This window comes from Globicephala melas, chromosome 16, assembly GCF_963455315.2.
Source record: "Globicephala melas chromosome 16, mGloMel1.2, whole genome shotgun sequence".
Taxonomy (NCBI): Eukaryota; Metazoa; Chordata; class Mammalia; order Artiodactyla; family Delphinidae; genus Globicephala; species Globicephala melas.
The window spans coordinates 28,253,957-28,281,164 of NC_083329.1; the positions used below are offsets into that span (position 1 = coordinate 28,253,957).

The 27,208-nt window shown below is 40.7% G+C and overlaps 1 protein-coding gene and 1 pseudogene across 1 annotated transcript in view; one reads left to right on the forward strand and one right to left on the reverse strand.

Moving 5' to 3' along the window:
- Positions 1-1,238: 1,238 nt before the first annotated feature.
- ENTPD7 (ectonucleoside triphosphate diphosphohydrolase 7) overlaps positions 1,239-27,208 on the reverse strand; it is a 37,636-nt gene continuing 11,666 nt past the window's right edge. The window contains exons 4-13 of the mRNA XM_030865306.2: positions 25,445-25,650; positions 25,050-25,200; positions 20,735-20,838; positions 18,806-18,862; positions 16,284-16,417; positions 12,111-12,277; positions 9,678-10,002; positions 7,135-7,220; positions 5,277-5,438; positions 1,239-3,772 (exon numbers count right to left, since the gene is read on the reverse strand). Coding sequence (XP_030721166.1) covers positions 3,541-3,772; positions 5,277-5,438; positions 7,135-7,220; positions 9,678-10,002; positions 12,111-12,277; positions 16,284-16,417; positions 18,806-18,862; positions 20,735-20,838; positions 25,050-25,200; positions 25,445-25,650 — 1,624 coding nt within the window. The 3' untranslated portion in view covers positions 1,239-3,540. The remainder of the gene's footprint in view (positions 3,773-5,276; positions 5,439-7,134; positions 7,221-9,677; positions 10,003-12,110; positions 12,278-16,283; positions 16,418-18,805; positions 18,863-20,734; positions 20,839-25,049; positions 25,201-25,444; positions 25,651-27,208) is intronic.
- On the forward strand, positions 10,220-11,061 carry LOC115858014 (receptor-binding cancer antigen expressed on SiSo cells pseudogene; annotated as a pseudogene).

The following is a 27,208-nucleotide window of genomic DNA, read 5'->3' on the forward strand; positions in this document are numbered from 1 at the left end:
TTTGCCCTAAATCACACCAGCCACTTGTCTTTCACCCCTGACAAAAAGCAGAACACAAAACTATGAGAATAGGGGTGAGGGGGGCACCTAGATAATACCAGTGAGAAGTTATTCTATCTCAAAAATATAAATATGGAGGTGATAATAAGTGTTAATGCCTAAACTGACTAGCTTAGCAAGTGTTTGGCAGACTCAACCACATTTTAATAATCACTGCCTAAGGCCTCTGAAGTTAAAGAAAGCTCTTAGGCTGAGGAGGGCAGAGGCAGAATACTTTGGATAACATTAGAAGAATAAATACAAGGTTGGGGGAAAGTGCCTAAAATTTCCTAGACCAAGGAAAATCAATTCAAGGAGCTAAGGTACAGAGAGAAAGATGGTATAATTTGGCTTAGAATTAACTGCAACTTAAGTGAATGTAATGCCAAATAATTGGGTATTATACATATTTTTATTATGTTCTCATGATAAGAATTCAGAGGAAAGTGATGGGATGTGCCAACATAAAGAATAATAAAGCCTCACTCCTGTAAGCCACTGGCTCGACTTTGACATTTGTGACCTATCTCAGTAATTAAAGCACTGAAACAGTTCAGGTTCACTGCTGCTGTTATAAGGAAGACTGCTTGGTAAGATTCAAAGGAGCCAGTGGAATGTGAATTTTATGAAATCATAATTATTTTCACATGAGAACCGCTCAAAATGCAGAAATGCAAATAGAAGTCTTTAAAAATCTTTTAAAACTGAGGGCAAAAACAGGGTTAAAGGGAAGATAGACTGTCTGATTCTATAAGTAAGAATATTTCATTTTGAGAAAGTAATATATATAACTGGCACTCAGCAAGGGATAAATGGCTTCTGTTTCTAGCTAATGAGATTTGATTTAAAATATTTAATTGGGAGCAATGGACGAAGCTCAGGAACCAGAACCAAGAGCAAATACTCAGTTTTTCTGAGGGGTATGACAAAAATTCGTCCTTCTTATTTTTATACCATGGAACTCTAAGATGCCTTACTCACTGCAGTAGACAAGCCTAGATCCTATAATATTAAAATAATAAAAGAATATAACACTAAAAAAATTCAGGGCTTCCCTGGTGGCGCAGTGGTTGAGAGTTCGCCTGCCGACGCATACGACACAGGTTCGTGCCCCGGTCTGGGAAGATCCCACATGCCGCGGAGCCGCTGGGCCCTGAGCCATGGCCGCTGAGCCTGCGCGTCTGGAGCCTGTGCTCCGCAAAGGGAGAGGCCACAACAGTGAGAGGCCCGCGTACCGCAAAAAAAAAAAAAAAAATCAAAGACTAATTAAAATAAATTAAGAAATACATTTATATGGAAAAAATGATAAACAGGTATCCTGAGTTTCTCAACTATAAAAAGAACACAATAATCTGAAAGGTTATCATGATGAGCAAATAATATACATAAAATTCTTAAAGATGTGTCTGGTACACAATGAGTGCTTTGTAAATGGTAGCTATTATCATAGCCAGGATGAAGAATAACTTTTGAGCTAATTAGACTGGACTAATCACCACCTCCTCCATGCTTCAGTTTCATTCTGAGCATGCAGATGTGATCACTGTTAGCCAACTAGGCAGCTTCTGAGATCTTTGACTAGATCACACAAGAAAACCAAAAATAGTATTTGGAAACCAAAGTGAGGGGAAAAGAGTTACCTGAGTAGGCAATGGCTAGCAAAACATATTATGACATTATTTATAAGCAGCATTCATAAGGCAAGGGGTCACTCACAGTACAAAGATAAGAAGTCAAAGAAAATCAAGGCAATTTAGAAATCTTAAAAATTAAAGGAAGCTGTGACATAAGCCCTAATGAAAAGTAAAAAGTACTTCCAAAGGAACCTGTAAGACTCTTTGCTGGAACCATTTTTATCTAATTTGAAAACAATTCAAGACTCATGATCTTTTCACCTACCAACCAAGAGTCAGTATACTTATTTTCAACCCAGTATAGTTCTAGGAGGATTTGGATTTATTTTTCTTGGTTTTATGAAGCACTTAATTCCTTTCTGCTCCCAGTATGGAATTTATTTTTTAAGAATTCCACTTTCTTTTCCCTTTGAAGTCAAGGACCTTTCCCCTACTCATGTAATTCTAGAACTCAAAGCTGACAAAAAAGAAAACTGTTTTAACTCTGGGAGCATATTCTTGGGCAGGACATTTAAGGCTACATAGAGGAATGGTTATTAACGTATAAAGAAGGTTCCACGGGGATGAAAAAGAAATCCTTGTGCAATTTGAAGGCTAAATGCAGAGAAAAAGCAAAGCTCCTGAAAGGTAGGAGATAAAAATGTAATTACTATGGCTTTTCCTCTCTCCCCATTAATGGAAATGCTGTTTATGACTGAGAAATCTCTTTAAAAATATTCTGAAAGTTGCCAGGTAGATTATTAACAGATTTATCTGTTTATTCCAAAGTTTGGGATTTGCTTCTTTTCAAATATTCCAAGAGTCAAACTGAGAGAACGTCTGTTTCTCAGAAAAACATTAATAAATAAGAGCTTGGATTTATGGCCTTTGTCCACTCTCCTGATACTGTTCTTTCCTTCTTTAAAAACAATCCAAATGCATCCCTACCCAAAATACATATTGATCTTAACAGTGAAATACAGGAACTCTTTTTTTTTGAATCTTCCCACATAAGGACTCATAAAAATAGGCCTAGAGGACAGTGACCTGAAACCAGAAAAATCTAGGTCTCCAATTCCCATCATAGTCTCTCCAACCCTACAAGCACACTTAAGGTTCAAAAAGAAAAATTAATGCCCAAACAGCCTGTGAGGCACATAGACATGGAAAAATTTTCTATCCTGGTCTTACCAGGCATCAGATAACACATTGTTAAAATCGTCAATGGACCATTCATTTAGAAAGGGTTCTAACCTTTTAAAATCACGAACTAACATCAGCAACAGTATGTCGGGGATCTTGGACCACACGCACAATGGCTTCTTTGTCGAGTAAGCAAAGAAGCTGTGTTATTTTGGTTGCCTGGAAATTCTTATTTGTTCCGCTGAACTGCAAAGATCTTGGATCCCTATGAAAGGCTGTGGATCTCCACATAAGTGATATCTCTGTTACAGAGAAAGAAGGGGCTGCTGCACTTGCTAGAATGTCTTCGGCTTTGAATCAGATGCTCCAAGTTTGGTTTCAACCAGACTTCCAGTGTGCCCAATGCCAAACTTCAAGCTTTAAGCAAGGGGAGAAAAGTCTAGATCCCAGGAGCACACCAAATCACTCAGATAAAGGAGTAGAAGCATGCTTCAATTGGACTAAAGTTGGTTCCCTTTGTTAGCACCAATCTCTCATTTAGTTCTTCACAGACTAAATTACAGCTTCTCTCAGAGAAGAGGACCTGGATATTGAGAATGAATTAAAGTAGGTATTAAAGTAGAAATTTCAAGGCCAAATATCCACAAAGTCAGGCAAAGCAGCATCTGAGGCCAGTACCAGAAAGTGGTGGAATTCAATGGGCAGCAATTCTGAATACTTGAGTTCCCCTAGAACCTGTCCAGCCTCATGGCCCAACCTGTACCCCAATCATGGGCACCACCTCCTCGATCCACAGTAAGTCCAGTGGGGTTGAGGCTCGACTTTGTCGGTGGTGAATTCGGCGTAGCCGCAGAAGGTACAGGATGATGGCCAGTAGCACCACCAGGATACAGGCGAAGAAAAGATAGTGGTTGTACACAAAGGAGAGACGGAACCAGCTACCATGGGCTTGTCGGGCACCTTCCTGCCGTAGCTCCCTAAGGAAGAAGGTGGAAAGAAATGTTAGTTTAGGAGAGAAATATTTATGCCAATTTAAAAGGCCCAGAGGTTTTACCCATTTACTCCATCCATGTAAACATGCTATAATACCAGCTCCACAGAGCAAGCAAAGCTGAAGCATGTCCCCAGGCCCAGGGCTGGTGTGTGTGATTCCTTCTGTACCTTCCTTTCCCCGGCCTAGAGGGAGCCTCACAGGCCTACCCCCTCTAGAATCTGGAGGCAAAATTAGAAGCCAAAGAAATGAACAGTAAGACAAGACTGGTCACCTGTCAAATAAGTCTTAACAGTGACCCCATACCACCCTGGCCTACACAGTTTGTAAATATGGTGCGAATGAGTAGGGTGGCCCCTGAATCTAATCAAGAAATCAGAGTATATCTAAATTTAAAAAAAAAAAAGTTGCTGTGCTTCCTGAGGATTTAGGATTTATCTAGAGAAAGCTGTCACTTAATCAATTGTATTATAAACCGAAGAAAAAATAGACATGTAAACCTAAGTGCAGTGATCTGTCTAGAACAGAAGCCCTTCTCTCATGGTCCAGATACCAGATCCATTTTCATTCTGTTTGACCTGCAGTGTTTTTTAAAAATGTGAATCTCCAAACAGAAAGACCACATATAAAATATGGGTTTCTGGCTTCTCGACAAAGGAGAGCTGGCAGATGCTGGGACAGCACTTTTGCATGACGTAATCAGCCTTTTGTTTGGGGCACATACTCTCCAGTTCCCCACTTCTCTCACCCACCTGGCTTCTATACTGAGTTTAAAGAAACAGGCACCAAAGATTAAGAGTTCATCTTAGTTTATTTAAAATAGTCCAGAGGAGAGAGCACCTAAAAATTATCCCAAATATCTTATGGTACATAAGAGCAAGACATCCCCTAAAAGCATCTCAGGTCCTTTGTTCTAATTCTGGCCCACCAAAAAGCCTTCCAAGTCAATGACATGATCTCTAGAGTGACTCTACCCATTAGGAAAGATTGCTGTATAGGAACAACATATCCCAGTCCTCTAGTCAGATAGAGATAGTTCCAGAGTAACTTTAGTTCATCAGTCAATATCTTAGAAGTTGTTAGTAAGAGCTCAATTCTAAAGATTGATTTGTTGTAGATAAACAAAACTGAATTCCTGGGAACTCCCTGGCGGTCCAGTGGTTAGGACTTGGCGGTTTCACTGCCGAGGCCGTGGGTTCAATCCCTGGTCAGGGAACTAAGATCTCACAAGCCACGTGGCACGGCCAAAAAAACCCCACTGAATTCCTGAAATTGCAAAGAAGAACATACTCCAGACCAATAATTCTCAGACTTCTTTCTGTTTCAACATGCCTGGTAAGTAATAGTAGTTTCACGTGGCAGTAATAAGGGGCGTTTGGGTGGGTTTTTTGTTTTGTTTTTTTGAGGGGGAGTTTACTTAAGAAACCTATTTTGAGGCACCAACTAACATTCTCTGAGCTCAAGATGCCAGCTTGGTCAGTCCCCTTTACCTGAGTGGTAAGAAGCGTGTTTTATATAAAATGGCTCCCAGTGTCCACTGAACCTCTCGGTCATACACCAGTTGGGCTGTCTGCAGATTTGGGTAGTCATAGGGAAAGTGGAATCCTTCATGAAGAACTTGGTACATCCAAGCTGACTTAAAACACTGATATCTGTGTGACAAAAAATAATTAATTTTTTTTAAAGAAGGAAAAGAGGGACTTCCCTGGTGGTGCAGTGGTTAAGAATTTGCCTGCCAACGCAGAGGACGTGGGTTTGAGCCCTGGTCCGGGAAGATCCCACATGCCGCGGAGCAGCTAAGCCTGTGCGCCACAACTACTGAGCCTGTGCTCTAGAGCCTGCAAGCCACAACTACTGAGCCTGTGTGCCACAACTACTGAAGCCCGCACGCCTAGAGCCTGTGCTCCACAATAAGGGAAGCCACCGCAATGAGAAGCCTGAGCACCGCAACGAAGAGTAGCCCCCGCACGCCGCAACTAGAGAGAGCCCGCACGCAGCAACGAAGACCCAATGCAGCCAAAAATAAAAATAAATTTTTTTTAAAAAAAGAAGAAAAAAAAAAAAGAATTCAAATGCTTTCTGCATATTCCCACTAGATGTCAAAAAGACCTCTCTTTCCCCGTTTCACCTTCCTCACCTCTAGGTGGAGCCAAATCTGAGCCTCCTTTATGTTAACGTTTACCACAAAAGGGAAGAACACCTCTATGCAATGTAACAACACTATTGTGAGTACGTTTTACTTTTCTTTTTCTTTCTTTCTTTTCTAACAGCTCTTATCTTCAGGGAGAATGCTGAAATATCTACAAATATGATGTTTTGGATTTGCTTCAAAATGACTGAATTGTGGGGTGGGAAAACAGATGAAACAAGAGGGCTGGAAGCTGACAGCTATTAGGAGAGAAGCTGGGTGACAGACATTCAAGAGTTCATTAAACTGTTCTATTTTTGTTTAGGTTTAAATTTTTTTTAACTAAAACATTTACAAAATGGGAGGACTGATGAACCAAACTGGCAAAATATTGATATGTGTTGAAGCTGGGTGACAGTTACACGTGGGTTTCTGTTACTGTTCTTTCTACTTTTCTGCATGTTTGATATTTTAATAAAAATTTAAAAATAAAAAGACCACCACTTTTGATTTAAAACCACTTAGAGAGAACACTTTTTGGTAACCACCAGTTTCCCTTGGCTTCACTAAAATAAGCTCACTATTTTGGCCTCTACCCTTCAGAAAATCAAAATCTGAAATAACCAAATTCTCCTTCAACATAAAATCCAATCTGTACTATCACTCGTTCTCTTTCATTCATTGTTCATACACTTTTTTAAAAAATTTAATTTAATTTTATTTTTTTGGCTGTGTTGCATCTTCATTGCTGCGCACAGCCTTTCTCTAGTTGCGGCAAGCAGGGTCTACTCTTTGTCACGGTGCTTGGGCTTCTCACTGTGGTGGCTTTTCTTGTTGTGGAGCACGGGCTCTAGGCACATAGGCTTCAGTAGCTGTAGCACGGGGGCTCAATAGTTGTGACAGGCGGGTCCTAGAGTGCATGGGCTTCAGTAGTTGCAGCGTGTGGGCTCAGTAGCTGTGGCGCGCAGGCTCTAGGGTGCGTGGGCTTCAGTAGTTGTGGTGCACGGGCTCAGTAGTTGTGGCTCGTAGGCTCTAGGGCGCAGGGTCAGTAGCTGTGGTGCACAGGCTTAGTTGCTCCGTGGCATGTGGGATCTTTCCGGACCAGGGCTCGAACCCACGTCCCCTGCATTGGCAGGCGGATTCTTAACCACTGCACCACCAAGGAAGTCCCGTTCATACATTTTAAGGCCACATCTAAGGGAGAAAAGGAAGTTACTTACTTGAGTCGATGCTCATCTGCATGTGATGAAAAGAGGCCATTCTTGAATCTCTGAGTGAGTACTGACCAAGCCATGCCACAGTAATCCTGGAACAACCACAGAGAAATGGTGCAACATGAAATGGGAGGCAAACTGTAAATCCGCCACAGTCATAGCTGTTCCGTTTCTAAAGTTACTTGTGGGATACTAGTTGACAAAGGAAAACAGAAATGGCATATTCATTCACCAAACACAGTGCCAGGTCCTGGGCAAGGCAAGTCCCTGAGCTCAGGCCACTGAGTGACTTGAGTTACCTGGGAATAGTCCTTTTTATTCCTATTGCCTCCACATTCACTACGAAGCCTGCCTGACATGGCTCCTGAGCCTCTTAGGCTTCAGATATGGGTAAGGTTAGGACCAGGAGTAGCAACATCAAAAGCCAAACAGAGCTTCATTCTATCCTATGTAGGACTGACATGAGTAGGTCAAACAGATAGAACAGAAAATGGTCAAAGATCTATCACTGGGACTTCCCTGGTGGCACAGTGGTTAAGACTCCGCCTGCCAATGCAGGGAACACAGGTTCAAGCCTTGGTCCGGGAAGATCCCACACGCCGTGGAGCAACTAAGCCCGTGCACCACAACTACTGAGCCTGCGCTCTAGAGCCCGTGAGCCACAACTACTGAGCCCGTGTGCCACAACTACTGAAGCCTGCGTGCCTAGAGCCTGTGCTCTGCAACAAGAGAAGCCACCGCAATGAGAAGCCCGCGCACCGCAACGAAGAGTAGCCCCTGCTCGCCGCAACTAGAGAAAGCCCGCTTGCAGCAATGAAGACCCAATGCAGCCAAAAATAAAATAAATAAAATAAATTTATATTAAAAACAAAAAGATCTATCACTGGCCTGCCTCTGTGTTGTAATTCTCACCAAAGGAATCATTCCTTTTGGTTTGTTCAGTGAACTAACATTTCCTGCATGTCTACTGTATGCCAGGTGCTATTCTAGGTGCCAGGGGGATCCAGCAGTGAATAAAACAGACAAAAATTTCGTTCCTTACGAAGCTTACTTTCTAGTGGTGGGGGACAGACAATAACCAAATATACATGCATACATACATACATATACACATACATACACAGAGTGGGTTAGATGATGTAAGTGCTCATGGGAAAAATAAAGCAGGAAAGGGAAATAGGTAATATTGGGGAGGCCTGCAATTTTGTATAGGATGGCCAAGGAAGGTGTCACTGGGACGATAACAGTTGAGTCAAAGTTAAAAAAAAAAAAGGGCGAACGCAATCATCTTTTACCTAGGAAAGAAAACATATTAAGCCACTAGCAGTTTGGGCAAGTAATAACTTGAGCCCTTTGATGTTCAAGAGAATAGGATTTGAGGAAGTTTTAAAATGAGAGAAAGATTCAGGCTATGGACGCTTAGGGGACGCTGGAAAGGAAAGGGAATATGAGGGTATTCCTAGAGGCAAGGGCAAATACAAACCAGGTTTTCCTCAATATTTCTTAGAGACTGCCTTTAGAGAACAGAATAGTACAAACACTGCAGATATTATTCCTTTTGGAAGCCTTATACCAAGCGAACCTTAGAGAATTCTAAGAAAGCAGAAGGGAAAGAATAAAAAATATAAGAGAGGACAGATCTCCCCATAAATTTTTCTGATAAAAGAAACAGATAGGGCTTCCCTGGTGGCGCAGTGGTTGAGAGTCCGCCTGCCAATGCAGGGGACACAGGTTCGTGCCCCGGTCCAGGAGGATCCCACGTGCCACGGTGCGGCTGGGCCCGTGAGCCATGGCTGCTGAGCCTGTGCATCCGGAGCCCGTGCTCCGCAACGGGAGAGGCCACAGCAGAAAGAGGCCCGCGTACCGCAAAAAAAAAAAAAAAGAGAGACAGATATACAAAAATTAAAAAGAGATGAATCCAAATTAAAGCAGACACTGTAGAAAGCTAGCTAAACTTTTACCTGTCCAAATAACTAATGTTTTAAACCTATAAGATGCTTAAGTCCTAAATGTGCTCTAAGTGCATGTTTACTTCTTCTGCAATTTAAATACACTATCATTGCTTTTTGCAACATCTTTTTAATATTCTAAGTGACCTTATACCATCCTTAAAACTCAAGGTAAGAAAATGAAAGTGCACTTGCCCACCTGTGTGACATCATCTCCAAAAGCACATTACACCTGGGAACAACCAGTAAGGGAAAAATACCTGGAGATGACACTTTTGGCCACAAGCAGTAATTAAGAGTATTGGAAAGCTGGAGGAAAAACCATTAACCACCATGACAATATTAGACCTGGGTGATAATTTGGGTAATAGGACACCCGTGGAAACCTAAGCTTAATTAATTAGAAGGCAGTATAGCACAGCAGGTTCCTTAACTTCTCGAAGTCCACCTCCTCATCTGTAAAATGAGGGCTCACAGGGCTCCTGCCAAGAATCCAGTGAGATCATGCATGCAAAGCCCTTCACACGGCATCTGGTACAAAGTCAGGCGTACAATAAATGGCTGCTGCCAGGATGAGTCACTTTATTATTAATAATTTACCTGAGCAGCCTTGGCAAACGTTGGCCCGTGGTAGCGGCCACCGATGCGTAACACATCCTCTGTACAGTAAAAGAACTCGGAGAAACCGTAGAACTCGCTGTTGTTGAAGTCAATGGGTGACTGGTAGATGCCGTTCAGTGAGGCCTGGCTGGTGCTGGAGCGAGCCAACAGGGGGCTCAGCATGGTCCCACAAGCCACCCAGTCCCCTCTTCCTCGGACATGAAGGACCTGGCTGTTCCTTTCCACCACATCTGTGAGTCCCACAGGCAGGCAGGGATCGAGAAATGGATTGTCAGGACTCAGACCTGTCTTCTGGCCCAGCAACCTGTCACAATCACAAGAACAAACAAAACACATCACTACTGTACTCAGCCTCCTCTAAGATGCTTCCCAGATATCTTGTTATCTTTCTACATGACACCCCTAAAAACAAGGATGGAGTGTTACCACGTAGTTGTGTCACGTGAACAGTTAAATTATGCAAATTCAATTTAGAAAAAGAAAGAAATATGGCAGTGATTTTGTTCAACCTTTTAGTCAACATGTATATTTCCCAATGTATAGTGAAATTGGAGATGTGAATCTGCTGTTCTCCCTCTGGTCTTCATTCCCATTTGCCTCTTAAAAGTGAAAAGATCTCACCATTCTGAGCGCAATTCTAATGTTTAAAAAAACAACTGGGAGGAGGTGAAGTGGGAAGGGCTGAGCAGTGTCCTGAGGCAGGGACCATGGCAGTGGGGCAGTGGCGATAGGTGGCAAAAGTGACCGAGTACATGCCCAGCTCTGAGGGGGAAGGGAGGGGCAGGTTTTGATTCCCATCATGGCCATCACACAGCTCTGATTAATTAAAGTCTGTACTTGTCTAGCAACAGTATTCTCATTCCTAAAGAGATTAATATGCAGATCTGGCCAAAGATGGAAATTAAGTAGAGACCAAATAACTTGGCCAACTACAGTTAATTACTCATGAGTTCCTAAGACAAATGTTGAAGAGTGGACTTCCTGGGATGAAGATGCACCCACAAGTGTAGAGACTGAAGGAGGGTATGGGAATGTGGCAACACAACAAAATGCTTTGGAACAAGTGGAACCTACTTTAAAGATGTGACACCACCTATAAGGAAAACTCAGAAAATTATTAAAAAGAGAGAAACATTAAGTTTTAACATCCCAGGAAGCACAGGTTTCTCTATAGATTAGTAGATACACAAGATGAGTAATCAATCTTCTGAACTAGGTAACTTAGATACATGGTAAAAAAAAATACCAATGCATGAGAAGAAGATGATGCAGCCTCTTCCGAGGCAGCAAAAAACATGATACAGAGATAAAAGAGCAGCAAAACAACAAAGGAAGGAAATGGAAGAGGAAGCACAGTGGCTAAAGTTGGTGTGAAACTTTCATAGTAATTGTTCTTCAGATGCCATAGTGTCAGCAGGAGTGATCTGAACTCCATAACCCAAGCAACATTTGTATGGATTTAAGAGTACTTTCAGAATACAAACACACTGCTTGGTTTTAATGCATTCATCAATCATCCAGATAACAGGATTCTCCCAAAGCACCTTGAACTCTTAGGAGTTTAGACTCAGAAAAACAAAAAAGACTTACGAGACAATATTTTCTTTAACATGCTCCTAATATAAGGCAATTGACTACTGTAGAGAAATTATTACAAATGGGATAAACCAGTAGCTCTTCAAGCCACTGGTTCCAGCTAAACAAATGGGGGTAAATAGTTTTATGGTGGAAAAGAACTCTGCTCTCTATTATGCTTTCCTTTATTGTGCATAATGATAAAAATAATTTTAAATGCTAAAAAACCCACAACTATTTGTACATTATGGTCTAAATACTTCATCTGGTACACAATGAAGAATCAGTGGTCTGTCCAATGCTAGAGGAAAAAATGTCTATTCTGGACTTAAAGAGAGTATTTTAAGGCTAATTTTAACTACTATTTTAAAGGCTAATTTTGATTAAGATACTTTTAATCTTTTATGCACACTATGGAACCTTAAGTCCCACGTAAGATGCAACTCCACTGTAATTCAGAAAACATGTCCTGCACACTTCCATGTATTGATAGAATGAACTTCCAGTAGCTACATTGCACTGCACAACTTAAATTGGTGACTTAATTGATCTCACTTATCCTGTGATACCATGTCTGAAGATGGGCACAGCAAGAAGTCACCACAATAAGCCACTGTACATTTTTGAGTCTTAATAACAAAGATTAGAAGGCACTCTCAAGCAGATCAAGTGGGACTACTAACAGAGGGTCTCTAAAAGATGCTACCCCATTGGCAGGGGTGGTCAGAAAGGAGGAAGCAAGGACGTATCTATCTAGTAGGATGTAACCATTTTTTCCTAATATCTGCAGCCTGACAACATTCTATTTCAGAATCACAGATCCCATGTCAAACATACCTGTTTTTGTTAAGAGTTTCATTCATCACAAGGTCTTCATAGCGCTGCCGGGCAAAGTTGCCCCCGAATCCAAGAAAGGTTGTGACGTAAACCCTATACACATGTTCAGTGTGTTGCACATCACAGCCCAGGTTGAACTCGGCCAGCAAGATCTTCGCAGCTTCTTCCTGTAATACGATGTAAAGGGAACTTTACTTTTGGTTGACTTCTAGAAAGGTGTGACATTGCTAATACACTAGATTTCATCTGCTATGACTACTCTTTAAAACGTCTTGTAGCATTCTTTCATCCTCACAGCATTATTTTAAACAAAGACATAAAATGACAAGACTACACAAAAAGGAACAAATCAGGGACTAAATAACAAATTAGAGACTAAAATACTTTCTGTAGTTAGACAGAAGGTAGAATCATTACAGATGATGTCATTATCTGGCGTGTACTTTTCTGATTTTCCAATTCTCCAAAATGGGAATGTACTATTTTTATAATCAAAAAAAAAATCCGGAGACACATAGTTTTTTGAGGCAGAAGCTTGGTGTGTCCCCCTAGTTTTTTGAGGCAGAAGCCTGGTGTGTCCCCCTTTGCTATCCTTTTCTACTTCACCCAAAAAGAAAAAAAAAATCCTTTGACAAAAATAAATTTAAGGAATTTGAGAGATCATCATGAGATCTATTCTATGGCTTTTTCTAAAACTATTTAAGATGCCTTAATATTCCCTGTGACAGATTTGAGGATTAGAAAAGTCCAATTTTATTGTACCTCTGTTTTTGTTTTTTTTTGACTTCAGGTACAGAGGTTGAATTAGTCATATTCCTCAGTTCATGGCACACTATCATGGCAAAGCCCCACTTTTATTTTATTTATTTACTTCCTTTTATCCTCTTACTCACTGCCATTCTGGCTCTTGCCACAGGCAATCATTCTAATGTGCTTAATATGTAGTATTTGTTTGTATTTTTGTTGCAAAATGGGATTGTTTTGAATGTATTTATTTTAAATTTCTGAAAATGCTACTGTGCCCAGCAATTCCACTCCTAGGTATATACTCAAGAAAACTGAAAACATGTCTACACAAAAATGTGTACATGAGTGTTCATAGCAGCGCTATTCATAATAGCCAAAAACTGGAAACAACGTAAATGTCCATCAGCTGATGAATGGATAAACAAAATGTGTCATGGTCACACAATGGAATGTTATTCAGCCAAAAAGGGAATAAAGTACTGATATCTGCTACAACATGGATAAGCCTTGAAAACTTTTGCTAAATGAAAGAAGCCTGACATAAAAGGCCACATATTTTATGGTTCCATAGGCAAATCCATAGGGACAGAAAGATTAATGGTTGTCAGGGCTGGGGAGAGGGGAATGGTGAGTAACTGCTAATGAATATGGGGCTTCTTCTTTTTTTTTTGCGGTACGCGGGCCTCTCACTGTTGTGGCCTCTCCCGTTGCGGAGCACAGGCTCCAGACGCACAGGCTCAGCGGCCATGGCTCACGGGCCCAGCTGCTCCGCGGCATGTGGGATCTTCCCGGACCGGGGCACGAAGCCGTGTCCCCTGCATCGGCAGGTGGACTCTCAACCACTGCGCCACCAGGGAAGCCCGGGGCTTCTTTTTGAGGTGATGAAATGTTCTGGAATTTGACAGTGGTGATTGCACAACTTTGTGAACGGTACAAAAAATTAGGTATTTAGGATTATTTAAAATGTTTAAAGTGCTATTGTGTTATGTCTCTGTTTCTTTCCTTTCTTTACTAAGCACAAAGATCCATTATATTGCTATGTACACATCTAACTTGTTGCTTGCAAATATACTTTCCATACCAGTGTTGCTTTCTAAGTCTGCACACACACAAAAAGCCATATGTTTAAGACTTTAAGGCTCAATGCCACCTGTCACTTATTCCTTAGTATCAGAACCATGCCTTCATTTTACCTGTTGAATACATACTAACAAATATAGACTAAACAGTCTCATAACCTAGTTCCCCAAATCTGCAACCCCACCACAGACAATCTCTTCTGAATGCCAAACCCACATTTTCAACATACCCAAAATTGAACTGCTTGGTGATAGGACTTCAGAGCTAGAGACCAGAAAGATACTCTCACCCAAACCATACCTGTGTGCTTAGCATCAACCCTGCCCTTTCTCCCGTGGTCTCTCTCTCTCAGTGACTAGGTTCTTCACCCTTCCAGTTACCTGAGCTGGACCCTCAGCATGTGGCCATCCCTTCCTGCCCTACCCACATCACCATGTTACACTGTTTTTTTACTCCAAAATATCCCTTGAAATCTGTCCCCTCCCTTCCATTTCCACTTACACTGTCTAGTTTAGCTCTTTAGCACTTCTCACCCAAGGTTCCCCAACCTATAGTTTTTTCTCCTGACACCAAAATTATTTTCTTAAAAAATAGATTGGGGGGCTTCCCTGGTGGCGCAGTGGTTGAGAATCTGCCTGCTAATGCAGGGGACACGGGTTCGAGCCCTGGTCTAGGAGGATCCCACATGCCGCGGAGCACCTAGGCCCGTGAGCCACAACTACTGAGCCTGCGCGTCTGGAGCCCGTGCTCCGCAACAAGAGAGGCCGCGATAGTGAGAGGCCTGCGCACCGCGATGAAGAGTGGCCCCCGCTTGCCACAACTAGAGAAAGCCCTTGCACAGAAACAAAGACCCAACACAGCAAAAATAAATTAATTAATTAATGTCAGATGCAGGCTTGTGACATCCTCTGTCACATAGGGGAGGATGTAAGTCAGGCACCCGCAGATAAGCAAAGCTCTCACTTTAAAAAAAAAAAAAAGAAAAAAAAATAGATTGGAACTCAGTCACACAATTAACATATAGTCACAAAATTCAGAGCTGGGGACCTTCAGAGTTTAATTATTTCACAGATGATGAAACTTAGGCCCATATGACTGCCCTACTCAAAAACCTTTGCTGGTTCCCCACTGTCTACAGATAAAGCCAAATCCCCTAGCATGGCACCCAAGACTCCTTATGATCTAACTTCATCTTATCTTCCCAGCCTTCCCTATTACCACACTTGAAAATCCCATACTGCAACAGGCTATTCATCATTACCTGGACATTCTGGGCTCTTTGCTGTTTTCTGTGCCTTTGTGCATACTGTCACCTCCATGCAGATGGCCTTCCCTCAACCTCCACTATGCAAAAGCCTGCTATCATCCAAGGCCCAGGTAAATACCTTACTTTCCACGAAGGCAGCATGGAAGGCTCCTATTCAAGCCTTTGCAAATGGGGTTGACCCTGCCAGTCCCCACATTGCTGTGGCTCTCTGTTTAGACCCAAGGTTCTCAACCAGAGGTAATTTTGCACCCCCAGGGGCATCTGGCAATGTCTGAAGACACTTTTAATTGTCAAAACTGGAAGTTTGGGGGAAGTACGGGCGTTGCTGCACCTGACAGAGGCCAGGGATGCTGCTGAACATCACATAATGCACAGAACAGCCCTCCACAACAAAGACTTATCCAGCCCCAAATGCCAATAGTGCCAATGACGAGAAACCCTGGTTTAGATCAAATTACAACACTGTCATGGTCTGCCTGTTATCACAGGCTGTCTCCACTGATAGATTATAAGCTTTTGGGGGCAGTGTAACATGTCTTATTTCTTGCACATACTAGGTGCTAAAAAATGTTTTATTTCTTTTTCCTCTGTATGATGAAACTTCTCCCTCAAAATACATTTTTACATTCTAGTCAGGTAAGGAATAACAGAAGCACAAGGATGGAATCATCAGTAAAGGAAAGGGAATAACGTTTAATTAACAAGTATGTAATAAATACTGTACTCCAGGATTTATATTATCATGTTTAATCCTCAGGCAACTCTTCCAGATAAGTAGTATAGTTATAATTGCTAAAAATGTATTAAACGTTATTACGTGCTGGGCAGCTTGCTAAGTGCTTTATACACGTGGTATTATTTCATCCTCACAACTTTATGAAGTAGATACTATTATTATTCTCTTTTTACACACGAGGAAACTGAGGCTCAGAGAGGTAACCAACCCAAGATAACACAAGCTAGCAATGATCTGAACCAACATTTGGACCCAGGCCATTTGGTCTAAGTCCAAACATAGTGCCCTTCCTTCTCAAAGACAGGCATTCCTAGCCACTGAATTCCCCCAAAAGGTAAAATACCTGTTGTGGAGAAAGGACAGAAGTTGAGGTAGGAACTTCATAAGCAATTTGGAGAGAGGCTCCTCCCATATCCAGTATCCCTACTGTCCTTCTGCGTCCTGTTGCCAACTCCTGGGGAGCCTCGGCATCTGATTCTGAAATAAATAAGAGAACAGAAGGGGTCTAGTAATTAAAAGCCAAAATTAAGTTTAAAGGGAAAAAAAAAACCAGAAATCCCTTAAAAAATTGAAAGCAAACTGAGATAAATTAATCTAACTGTACCAACTATATATTATACAAAGAATTACTTTAAGTGACTTAAAACATGGTATTTTGACTATGTATCTCTTGTAGAATATATCTTAATGACAAAAGAAACAAATAAACTGCATTCCAGTAGTTTTACTGGTAATACATTATTGGTATTATTATTTTTAAACAATTAAACATATATTATGAAATAAAGTTAAATAAATGTTTATGTAAACAGCTTTAGGAAAAAATATTCAGCATAAGAGAAAAAGGATTTGATTTTAATATAAAATGAAAGAAATTAAACAATAATCTTATAATCTTAAATATGAATCAGAACTATCACTATGAGATCATGATTTATTTTTCTTTTTAAAAAAATACAATTTCCTAGCTCTGTCCACTGAAAAGGCCTAGAAGCGATGATAATCCAGGAGCAATGAGCACCGCTGTTGTCTAGACCACAATCTCTAAACATCATTTTCCACTAAAAGAAACAAGGGCTCCTTAAAAAAAAATGGCTGATGCTAGGGTCTAAGAGTAGAAAAAACACAAGATGAGCATAGAATACCATCGTATGCCAATATGCCAGGGAAACAGAAAAGACTACCGGGATCATGTTAAAAGGGCACAAGAGCCAACTCAAATGTGCTCCTACCGGCCAATGATGGTAAAATTTGAGCACCAAAAAGAATAGTGATGTGATGGACTGCAATGCATCAAATAAATTAAAATCCGCAAATTCATAAGGATACTGAAAAAAAAATTCACTGGTTACCTTCAGAAGTTGCTAGGACACCAGCTCATTATTCAAAAACTTGATAAATAAAAGCAAAGAATCAAGGGTTCATTCTGTTTTTCCCATAAGAACTATATTTCAGGATAACCAAATGGCTAATGAAGAAAATTTCATTATATAAAAATCCTAACTGTTAAATGCAGAAAGAATGACAGAATTAGAAAAATCACCATTCTGCAACCTCTAATGAGAAAACAAATCTAAGTAATGATCACAATTGGCTGCTATAACCATTAGGTGAAAAGTGGATAGAAAATTTTTATAACAGATCAGATCAGACTGACAATATCTGAACCCTGAACACCTGTTCAGTCTTAACATGACTAAAAGTAAGACAACCAGATATTACAAAACTCCTGATGTGATACAGCAGTAAACAGCACCACCTATGATTTATTCTTGCCAAAAGAACTGAATCTGAGTCTAATCAAGCTTCTATACCTAACCTCCAGTTTACAGAACAAAAGCCGGGGAGGGGAGGAAAAACATGTTAAAGATCCCACAAAGATTCAGTCAACCAAAGCCAGAATGTGGTAAATTCATTCCATCAAGTGACCCAGTTTTGGTTGTTTTTTGGTTGTTGGGTTTTTGTTGTTGTTGTTGTTTGTTGAATGATTTGGAAAAAAAGAGTTTGGGGGGAAGGTTAACTGTTATAGATTAAAAGGGACCTATCAATCAAATGTAATTTGTGATCTATGTTCAGATTCTGATCTGAACAAGACAACTACAAATAAATATTCTTGATACAATCGGGGAACTCTCTACCTGGGTATGAGATGGTTGTTATCAATACATGATATTAGGAATTGTTAACTTTGTTAAGTTTAAAAATGGAACTGAGGGGGAATTCCCTGTCTGTCCAGTGGTTAAGACTCCACGCTTTCACTGCTGAGGGCCCAGGTTCAATCCCTGGTTGGGGAACTAAGATCCCACAAGCTGCATGGCATGGTGCAGCAAAACAATTAAAAAAAAAATCAAATAAAAATGGAACTGTGGATATTTTTGTTGGTTTGTTTTGAAACTCCTTACCTATTAGAGGTATTACTGAAGTACATGAAGACAAAGTGATTATGTGTGGTGTTTGCTTTTAAAAATCCAGTAGGGTTACAGCAGAAAATAACACAACATTGTAAAGCAATTATACTCCAATAAAGATATTAAAAAAAAAAATCCAGTAGGGAAAAAAACCTGTGTTGTATGGAAGGAGTGTGGGAACAAAACAACAGCAAATTGTTAATAACTGTTGAGACTAGGTAATGGGTTCATGGAGGTTCATTTTATTAATTACTCTACTTTTGTGAATGCCTGAAACTTTCCATATTAAAAAGTTAAAAAGAAATAAAAAAAAGCAAATTAGGACTGGGAAATGAAGCATCTTAAGTTTTGGAAAAAAAAAGAAAGAAAACTCAAAATTAGCACTTACATGCTACTGATAGGTTATGACATAAACCTTCAGCCCTTAGAACTGTCATAAGAAGACAATACTACTCACCATCCTCATGGTCGAATCTTCCCAAAACAAAGTTGATTCCAATCCATGCATAAACCCCTAAGTAAGAAATATAAAAGCCCTTGCTTAATTCTCTACTGCTATAGCATGTATATACCTCTCCCAGGGCTGCTCTTTTCCTCCTTTTCTTGGAAAAAAAGTGATAACCATATTTTATTCCACACTCTCAGTGTATGAATTTAAAATCTTTTATCTTGTGATGTTTTTCCCTTTTAAAATTATTTGCATTTTCTAAATTTCTTACAATGAATAGGAATTAATATATAAAAATAAACGCTAAAAGATAAAAATCTTGGAGTTGTAGTTCTGGGCAAGCACACCCACCCTGTCTCCCCACTGACTACAAGGATAAACTCTGGATAGAATATTTGGAGCAGCTTTCTGAGAACTCTGATAGTGGGCACACTGGGACAGAGATTAGACTTTAAAGGACCACCAAAACCACAGTGAGTTTCCCACTTTTCCCCCTCAGATACTGCCTGGCCTGGACTCAAAATCAGCTTGAAATACAAAAGTACACACCAGATGTGGACAGAAAGAACTTCAAGACCTTGCTTTGTGGTCCAAGGATCAGAAAAGGGGACTCCAAAGGTTCAGAAAGAGTGGCAAGAAATTCCTTGCTTTTTTAAAAATTCTGTTCTCTCCTACCCCAGGCAATCCTGCAACAGCAGAGGTAGAGACTGGGTAGATGCCTAAACCTCTGAGAGATGTGAATCCTTCTTTCTGACCAGAGGAGCTACAGCCTCAAGAGCTGGGGCAAATCCCTATTGCTCTTTTTTTCTCCCTCTGTCCTCTACCACTTAGCCTTGGATATAGATGCAGTCATGGGAAATGCATGGCAGAGTGGGCAAATTACATCCCTGGCTTTCTGACCTAAGGACCATGAAAGTGAACCTCAGGGAACCAGAAAGTATTGGGGAGACTGTGGAGAGTGGGGAATAAACTGGTGTAGGAACTCCTGGGCTCACATGCATGATCTGACCCTAAACAACATATCAAAGCTTTTGAGAACTGACATACTGCCTAGTTAACACATTTGTATGGGCTGTGCCCAGGTTCAGACGGGCCACTGGCTGGCACACACATGGGACAAATCCAAATAGCCGTGCCAAAGCTTTGAAAAATGAATCAGCAGAATCACAGCCCACAGAAGCCAGGTCAGAACTTAAGGCTTGAACCTAACCAGTCTGCTAAGACAAAAATTAACATTCTCTTTATGATAGAAACAAGACCCAGGGTCTAACAATGTAATATTCAAAATATCCAGGATACAATATAAAATGACTTGTCAGGGCTTCGCTGGTGGCGCAGTGGTTGAGAGTCCGCCTGCCGATGCAGGGGACACGGGTTCGTGCCCCGGTCCGGGAAGATCCCACATGCCGCGGAGCGGCTGGGCCTGTGAGCCATGGCCGCTGAGCCTGCACGTCCGGAGCCTGTGCTCCGCAACAGGAGAGGCCACAACAGTGAGAGGCCCGTGTACCGCAAAAAAAAAAAAAAAAAAAAAAATGACTTGTCATACAAAGAACTAGGAAAATCTCAACCTTTCCAATCTCAAGGGAAAAGATGCCGACCCTGAGATGACACAGGTGTTGGAATTATCAAATAAAGCAGCTATACAGCCAGGAAATAAGAGCAGTCTTCCAATGAATGGAAAGATAGAGTCTCAGCAAAGAAATGGAGTAAAACCAAACGGGAATTTTAGGACTGAAAAAGGCAATACTGAGATTGAAAAAGGTGAATCTTTTCCTTTATGTGAACTGCAACTAGAAGACAAAAGATTTTCTGTTTTTCAAGAAATTGAAACATAATTCATCATACAGGCCACATTTGGGCTACATGAGAACATGCATTCAACTCCACCCCAAAACTACAAACCCCAAGTGCAAGCTTTTACTCCTCATGGCCCAATACCTTCCTGCTTCCCAGAGATCACTTCTGCCTGAGACTGAGAAAAGAGGAAGTCAAACTCCAGAGGTAAATCTTTCACTAGATCAGCCAAGATAGCCAACTGCTTCCTGCAAGAAAGAACAAAAAACCTGAGTTAATGGTTAAACTCTCTTCTCACAAACAACCTCAACTTGACCTTCTACTTAGCCTTGTTAGACCTCACTGTTCACCTACCCAAGACACTTGATCCCTGCTTCTGTTTGGTACCCCCTTCGAGATTTCAAAGGTTTAAAATTACTCAAAAGTATAGCCTCCTCAGGGCAGGAATAAAGACATAGACATAGCGAATGGACTTGTGGACACAGGGCGGGCAGGGTGGGGGGAAGCTGGGGCAAAGTGAGAGTAGCATCGACATATATACACTACCGAATGTAAAATAGTTAGCTAGTGGGAAGCAGCAGCATAGCACAGGGAGATCAGCTCAGTGCTTTGCGATGACCTAGAGGGGTGGGATAGGGAGGGTGGGAGGGAGATGCAAGAGGAAGGAGATATGGGGATATATGTATGCATATGGCTGATTCACTTTGTTGTATAACAGAAACTAACACAGTATTGTGAAGCAATTAGACTCCAATAAAGATCTATTTAAAAAAAAAGTATAGCCTCCTTCTTAAAAGGCAATATGGTAACAGTAATACTTATCCTTTATACAATGTTACAATTCAAATAGTATTAAAAGATGAGACTATGGTTCTATGCCTCTCACAGGCTAAGTATGGATAAGCTACAGGAAACTGAAACACAGTTTCATAATCTATAAAACAGATGTAATTACGTTATTCCTAACCACTATGAAAGGAGGCTGTTAATTTGAGGAACACAATCTCATCCTTAGATCTCACACAATACAGAAAAAGTGTCTCACATCACCACGTAAGAAGCACTGTTTGGCCCACAAATTTTTACATGATCCTTTACATTAACAATGAACTTTTAAACCTCCTTTTCCATATTTCAAGGGTTGATTTTTTTTTTCTTTATAAAAATCTTATCATTTGGAAAACCCAGACCAGGATCAAAATCCAAAGGTCATAATTTGGGGATGACGCTTGAAGCTTAGTATCTACAGCGCTGTTTTGTCCTCTAAAGTTTTATGTTATTAGTATTATCAGATAAAAACAAGCAAAGAAACAAAGCTAGAAGTAATCATATAAATCTAGAGACAATGCTGGTTAAAAATAAGAGCAGTTATCTTGGATTTTTTAAATTACTCATTACAAAAATATTCTGCTGGCTATCCTGGTTGCCAGCATGACTTGGTGAAGAATGTTATTAGCACTTGAAAGTGAAAATTACATTTAAAGTAATAATCTTCCAATATATAACGTCATTGTTATACACAAGAAATTATTATGATAAAAATTTCATATGGGGAACTAGAGGTGCTATTTTGCCCTCCTTATTGGATATGGTTCTAAACTACCCAAAGAAGAGGGCTTGCTGGTTTTGGTGATGACATGGAAGAATGGGTACCAACACACACTGCTGTTTGGAATATAAATTACTGGTACAACCTTTCTAAAGGGCAATCTGGGACTAGGTATCAAGGTTTTTAACGTGCTTAACCTTTGACCCAGCAACTACATTTTAAGACATTTATTGCAATGAAATCATCAGATAAGAATACAGAGAGAAAAAATACTACAGCATTATTTATAACAATGAAAAACTGGAAATAACCTAAATGCACGTATATCAGTAGTGACTGGCTAAATAATTTATGGGATAGTCATGCAATGTAATAGTACACAGATGTTAAAAGAAATGAGGTCAATTTATATCTACATGTATTGACATGAAAAGATGTCCAATATTTTTTGAGTTCCAACAGGTTACAAAACAGTACATACAATATGATCCCAATTTATGTTAATAAACAAAACACTATTCATGGATTACACAGGATAGGACAGAACTTTCATTTTCTAAAATTCAATATTGTTTCTTTATTAAAAAAAACATTTTATGGCAAAACACTGACAATTGTTGAAGCTGGGTGGCAAGTAAATGCGGATTCATTACATCATTCTCTCTACTTCTATATACATTTGAAATTTCCCATAATAAAGTTTTTTTTCTTAAATTATCACTTCGTAATTCTTTAAAGGTATTTCCATCACAAACTAAAAAGGCAGTGGAATGAATTCTGTTAGTCTAGGCCTTCGGCAAAAAAATAAAACCTAGTGCTAATAAATCCAAAATACAGTCCAGGGGATTCAAACCCATTTTGAATATTGCTCACAAATGCTAATAAATTAACAAAGTATTAATTATACAAAACAGGTTCTTGCAGTGACTGTTAAACTTACGTCAACAACTATAGCTACCTTAGAGGTAGCAATAATTTCATAAGCCCAGGGTAGATCTAGGCATTATTAAAAGAGCTGATCAAAAAACAAGTTAGGGCTTCCCTGGTGGCGCAGTGGTTGAGAGTCCGCCTGCCGATGCAGGGGACACGGGTTTGTGCCCTGGTCCGGGAAGATCCCACATGCTGCGGAGCGGCTGGGCCCGTGAGCCATGGCCGCTGAGCCTGCGCGTCCGGAGCCTGTACTCCGCAATGGGAGAGGCCACAGCAGTAAGAGGCCCGCGTACCGCAAAAAAAAAAAAAAAAAAGTTAAAGGCAAGTTCTTTAAAAATTCTTAAGATAAAATAAATACTAATATTCAGAGCTTCCACGATGACAGGGAACATCTTAGACAAATGGGGTGGAGCTACATAGTTGATTTTGTTTAAATAGAAACTTCTTTGACAAACAGAGGAAAGGCTGGGCAGGGCCAGGAGATGAGGCAATCCTCTCCTTTGCTCCAGACACACAAACTGTGGCCATTTCATCACCCTGCTGGTTGGCTCTGCCTTTTTGACCTCCGAGTCAGCTTTTTCTCTGGCCCTCCACCCTCCTTCCTTGTTTGTGAGACCTTAGTCCATTCACAGCCCTGTGATGTGGCACCACCTATGTCATCCATACTCTTCACATGGTTTCTAAAAGTTTGAATGATGCATTACTTATGTCAAAAACAAAAATTCTAAATTTCACGTGTAGTATGATTACAATTTTGTAGAAGTTACACATAGATATACAAAGAGAAAGGAATAGGACAAAATGAGACAGTTTTGATAGGGCAGTAGAATTATAACTTCTTTGTTTTGATTTTAAGATTTCCTTTAATGATGTAAGGTTCTAGCAATAACATTTTAAACTTTAGTTTTAAAAATAAGTAAAAACAAACCAAAAAAAAAATTTAAAGATCAAGATGTATGGGAAAACAAGGAACTAGAAGGCCTTTCAGATTGACAAATGGCTACATAAAATAATCTGCTTCTCAACAGTAAACCAGTAACTCTGTGTCTGAGCAGAAGGAAAGTAGTCAACTGGAAGAAGTGTTGACATACATGTCTGGCACAAGCAGAATGGAGCCCTACACACATGGCAGAGGTTTTCATTGCTGTTGGCCAAGTATATGAAATGAAACTTTGTGGAAAAGGGAACTGCCATTTATCAAGGAAAAACATTTAAGCTAATAAAAAATACCTGATGACTATGAGACTGTGAACATTGCAGAAGGATGGGTGCTCAAGTTAAGGGAGCTCATTCCTACCTCAAGACCATAATAAGTATGGAGGGGTCAGGGAGGTGTCAAAAGGGAGAAATCACAAACAAGGAGGGGTCTGACCTAAGCATAGCTGCTGCCCCTTCGTCTTCCTCCTCTTTCAGTGAAGGAAGAAGGATCAGGTGGCAAAAAGCCAGGCTAAACTGCCAAGGTCAAGTGGAAAAGATTTAACCAGCAGGGGTTGAAAAAGTGGTCTAAAGCAATGGAGACTAAGCTTTGCAAGCAGCACCAACTATCATCAGGGAGCCAGGCAAAGTTATAGAGAAAACCCCATTCCTACCAGAGCCCTCCTACTAGACCCCAGGTACCCAGTCCCCCAGGTGACCCTCCTACTACCCTTCTGAAATTATGCTCACCTTCTAGGTGCCTCATGATCCAAATTTATTACATCACCACTGCTCCCAACCCTCAATCAAAACTAAGAATCATTACAACCATCTCAAATAGATATTGATCCCAAAGAAGCAAACGACATGGAGGTGTGATCAACTGATTGTGAAATAACGGGGTGTAGGAGTGGCTCTGCTCTATTTTGAGCAAGAAGTCTCTTAGTGCCACCTGTCAACTCTGTGTGCTGTACCCACATCCTGCCTTCAGACCAGGGAACCACAGAGAATAATGTATGAAACTGCACTTTCAACTCTTGGGCCACCCACTCTCCTGCATCTCACCTCTCGGAGAGAAGCCTCATGCCTGCTGTGCATAGGATGTAAAGGGGGGTCTCCTTGTGCTTCCTCACAGGCACATGAGCAGCAGCAAAGCTCAGCAGAGGACGAAGGTAATCGCTGGCATGTTCTGGAGTGTCTGCCATTGCAGAGATTCCTTAAGTAAGATAAAATACTTTCTTTAAAGAGCAGATCACATAGACTCAGAAGACTGATACCCCATAAGGTTCTGTTTAAGGTCCTAAACATTTATTTCGTAAGAGTAGGGTAGCAATGAATCCCTCCCATTATCCAGAACGTCCAGAAGAAAAGGGTAGCTTTCTTTCTCCCTCTTCTCTTCTGTCCTCTCATTTCTGTAGCAGATAAGAGAGACTGACAATGAAATACATTCCATTTAGTACCTGGCTTGATTTTTTTAACCACTGGTTGGCTGTTACGGTCTCTCATCTGTTTGATGTCCAACAAGTCATGAGGATTCCCATTATGTCTTGGCCAGAAATAAACAAAAATCCGAGAGCCACTGCTGCCACAGTCCACAACAAGTCCATAATTTAGATTTGGGTCTTCAGTGTCAGTAGCTTCAAGATCTCCTACTCGAGCCAAATACCTAAGCCGGGCAAAAAGAGAAACTAGTGTTAAGCAAATAGCACCACCACTTAATTCATCTGTTCGTGAGTCTTCATTAAGTGCCTACATGTGCCAGGCACATGGGACTACACATCCTAACAAAGGAATGAAACAATATTGACCATATTTACTGATGTATATGAGGCAACAGCTGGTTTATACTGAAATTAGGTAACCAAAAGACTCCCCTAAGTTTGGGGGTAGTTCTGAAACTGGCCAGGGTAGCAAATCTTTTACTAAGCATTAAAGGGCTTCTAGGCCTCAGTAAATACTAAGCCACAAAATTTGAGGGTGGTTTGCTATGCACACTAGGTAACTAAAGCAATTCTAACAATTTCTTCTCTATTTATCTATCCTTTCTGTATATAAACATGAAGAACATGGCGGAATGATATCTGGCTGACAGCAGGAAGATGGAACAAGTAAAGATGTTACCACCAAAACCCCAAGGTTTGAGTCTCAGCTCTAGCACTTCCTATGTTTTGTGACCTTCAGGAAATTACTTCTCTCAAGCTGTTCCCTCGTCTGTGAAATGAGGGTAGTTAGGAGTCTCTACTCTCAGAGAGGCCAAAATGTATGTTGAGCAGTTAGCTCAGTGCTGTGCTTGTTACATAACTATTGGGAGAACAAATAGCAGAAGACTCTCTGGAGAAAAGGGCTGAAATATCCAGAAAGAAAAGAAGGCTAAAAGCTGGTAAAACCCTTCTTCTGAGTGATGAGGCTTTAATAAATATTAAAGTTTCCTCAGAGCATACAGGTCTGAAAAGTACAAACGTCACTGATGACTCCTCTTCAAAGGCTTCACCTGAAGAGCAGCCCGGTGAGAATGAGAATGGCTTTTAGCTTATTACTCGAAAAAGGACAGCTCTTTCTTTCTTTTTCTTTTTTTTTGCGGTACGTGGGCCTCTCACTGTTGTGGCCTCTCCTGTTGCGGAGCACAGGCTCTGGACGCGCAGGCTCAGTGGCCATGGCTCATGGGCCCAGCCGCTCCGCGGCATGTGGGATCTTCCCAGACCGGGGCACAAACCCGTGTCCCCTGCATTGGCAGGCGGACTCCCAACCACTGCGCCACCAGGGAAGCCTGGAGAGCTCTTTCTTGACGCTAATATATAATGCATGGTAGGCAGACTAAAATTTTGCCTTCTAGATTCTATTAAATTTGAATAAATATTACCATAGGTTGAGCTAATAATTGAATGAATATTCTGAAAGTAATGTTGTGAATTTTTTCAAGTAATACACCTAAACTCCCTTCTGCCCTATCATCCAACATTGTCTTTAGCGGTAATGCCCAGATCCCCAAGACCCTTACATAGAACCCTTTAGAACTAGCTTTTGTGGAGCCTGAAACTAATATAATGGGGGAGGAAGGTTCTTTTACACAAAATATTCAACATTACAAATACAAAAGGGGCCCATGCAAGTGAGGGGCCTTGAATTGCAGGTAACATTCCCTTCACAGTAAATCCAGAAAAGTAAGCCATGTGTCATACCTCTCAGAACAATCTAGCCTGTGTTTACTGGTGATTTCACATTGC